This window comes from Phaethon lepturus, unplaced genomic scaffold, assembly GCF_000687285.1.
Source record: "Phaethon lepturus isolate BGI_N335 unplaced genomic scaffold, ASM68728v1 scaffold49726, whole genome shotgun sequence".
Lineage (NCBI taxonomy): Eukaryota > Metazoa > Chordata > Aves > Phaethontiformes > Phaethontidae > Phaethon > Phaethon lepturus.
The window spans coordinates 1-2,732 of record NW_010545102.1 but is presented as its reverse complement, the minus strand read 5'-3'; the positions used below and the strand labels follow the sequence as shown (position 1 = coordinate 2,732).

The following is a 2,732-nucleotide window of genomic DNA, read 5'->3' as shown; positions in this document are numbered from 1 at the left end:
GTGAAAGAGCAAGCGGTAAAATAAGTCTTCTGATTAAATGTAAGACGCTATGCAACGGCAACAGCTTTGGAAATAGCTTTAACAGTGAGCAGAAACCCAAGGAGCGGCTGCTCCTCTTCACGCTGAATATGAGAAATGTCTTATTGCTACAGTGCACCTTAGCAGCCTGACATTTCGATTTGTCCTAAATAAATCTAACGAACAGCCTCATCTACCTGCAATGTCCTCAATCCCGCAGGGAGCCGTCGCTTGTACCAAGTTTGAGGTTGCAAAAGGGCTAACTCGTTCCTTCTTTTCAGCTTTACTGCGGGGCATACGCTTGAAATAATACCCACTTTTAACCTGTAACCGCTGTATCACCTGAGGTGCACGCTGGAAAGGACTGGAGCCTAGCAATTCCCGTCTCAAACCAGGCCGGGTATACGGCCGGCAACTACCCCTTGTCATGGGCAGCACCGTGATTTTTTCCCGGAACAACCAAACGCCTCCGGGGACGAGCTGCAGCTCTCAAGCCGCTGCTAGTTCACATTAGCCGCCGACACCAGCCGTGCTGCGGCAGCAGCGAAAGGCAGGAACTAGCTATAAAACCCCCTGCGTGGGTTTTGTGGTTTTCGCTACCTAACTCGATGCTTAATTGTAGACTTACATGATTTTTTTTTTAAGCAAGTGCCCTGCTGCAGGCACCACTTCAAACTCTAATTTAGGCACCCTGGAAGTCTGGTTCTATTTCCAAGTCACACCTAGTAATTTTTGCGGATTAAGATAGTCGTGTTCCCCGGTTATACACATGATATTGCTACTTACTGTGTGGATAACATGGAGTGGGGCCGAACTCAGCTCCTCCTCTTCACCATAGTTCAGCGTGAGGGAGCTATAAACTATTACAATGAGGATGGCAACACAAGAAATTATGGAAGCACCTATCAACACGTTCACCTAGGCAGAGAAAATAAAGGAATTAAAAGAGCAGGAATTAAAACTGTCCTCTGACAAATCAATGCAACTAATACAGGCAAAATGTACTAAGAAGCATTGTAGCCTTTGAGCTCCCGTAACACTAAAAAGTACCCGGTAGCAACAGTCACTGGGAAGCCAAACACACCGCAGTAAAGGTTCCCATGTTATCAAATTTCCGAGCTACGACTGAGTCCCAAATCTTAACCACGGGTCCTAGCTGGACCCAAAGACTTTGTTCTTGGAAACAATATCCCCTCCTTGGAATTTACATGGCTGGAGAGACCTGAATAGGAAATGCAAGTCAATGAACTTGTTTCCTATTTTAGCGTACACAGTTCTTAATAACAGGAAGGAACAACATAAGAAATGCATTCAAAAGCAAGCGTTTTTACAGATTTTTGCTTGTTATCAGAGCCAGCGCTCGTCTGCTACAACAGAAAGCGAGGTAACACTGCATCTTCCTTTTGCTTGGGAATGTAGCAGCTTTTATGAAGGTTAAGCTCTCAGTCCTGCAGAAGGACCAGCCAGCTCATTCCCTACCAAAACCGTTTTCGATTGCCCCGAAAACATTTTGCCCCCACCCCATACACACACAATCCCTCCCCACCCAGGCTCACCAGAACTGGATTCTTCCTCTGAGAGGAAAACAAAGCCAGGACGCCTGGGACTCCCATCACCTGCAGGGCACAAAAAGGGTTGGTAACTTGGAAGACAAGTATCGGATTCGGAAGATAAACTACCACAGAGCAGAAGAAAAGCCCTCGTTTTCAAGGCTTGGATCAGAGTAACTGTTAGGTCAGAAATGGAAAGAGAATTGCTGATTTTTTCTGTTTTCCTCTGGGGCAGCTCCAGGACACTGCGTGAAATGCATCTTGCCCACGCGCTACCCCCACGGCAGCAGTTCTCCAACTGGCTTTATGGCTCTGACCAAGTAATAAAACTGATTAAATAAGTCTGATTAAAGTGCTAAAAACGCCCACTGCTTCCCCAAGTCCTTATGCATCGTGTAGAGGGAAGGAAGTTATTGCTGAAAGGAGACGGGCAGCCTCTGGATGGAAGAGAGGGCTTCAACCCAGCTCCCTGGCGGGGCAGCTCGCCGGGGTACGCACAGCACCATCAGGGGACCGAACCCCGGGCGTGAGGGTGCCTGCCGCCCGCTCCTCCTTGCGGTACGCTAATTCTAGTGACACTGTGCCGTGGGGATCATCACCCAGATGTTCGTCTACCTGACGCGAGGATGACGCGGTCCCTTCCTCACCTCCGGTGGCCTCTCTGTGGTCACCGCGCTTCTGCGGAAAACCCTGTCAACTGGCGCTATGCCCCGTTTTCTACGTTAGCCGGTAGAAATGTGTTTTATTTAGCTCCTTCAGAGGGAAGCCTGCGTGTGCTCTCCTGCCTATACCGTGATAAGGAAACTTTTATTATCTGGGTGGAAAGCAGCAAGCCAGGGAGGAGCTGGCAAGAAGTCCTGGCCCCCCATCCCATCTCCAAGCTGAGTGCTGGGGGGGGGGCGGAACAGGACCACAAAACACCACAAAACAAAACATAGAAAATACAGTGCAACTTTACCATCCCAGCCCAAATTGGAGCTCTGGTTTCACCCAGCTGAGACTCCGTTCTGAAAATGCCATCTACGAACCCACCGACGACGCACACCGTGCTGAAGGCTATCTGGAACAGACCCAGCACCACCATGTTCCGCTGGTTAAAGATGAAATACCGATAGCGATCCATTCTGCTTGGACTCACGCATAAATCCCCACGGGCGGTGACTG

The 2,732-nt window shown here is 49.2% G+C and overlaps 1 protein-coding gene across 1 annotated transcript in view; it reads right to left on the bottom strand.

The window, feature by feature from the left end:
• The window catches only part of LOC104622161, a 4,179-nt gene extending 1,527 nt beyond the window's left edge, over positions 1-2,652 (bottom strand). Inside the window, exons 1-3 of the mRNA XM_010288852.1 lie at positions 2,527-2,652; positions 1,575-1,634; positions 805-936 (exon numbers count right to left, since the gene is read on the bottom strand). Coding sequence (XP_010287154.1) covers positions 805-936; positions 1,575-1,634; positions 2,527-2,652 — 318 coding nt within the window. The remainder of the gene's footprint in view (positions 1-804; positions 937-1,574; positions 1,635-2,526) is intronic.
• Positions 2,653-2,732: the final 80 nt, after the last annotated feature.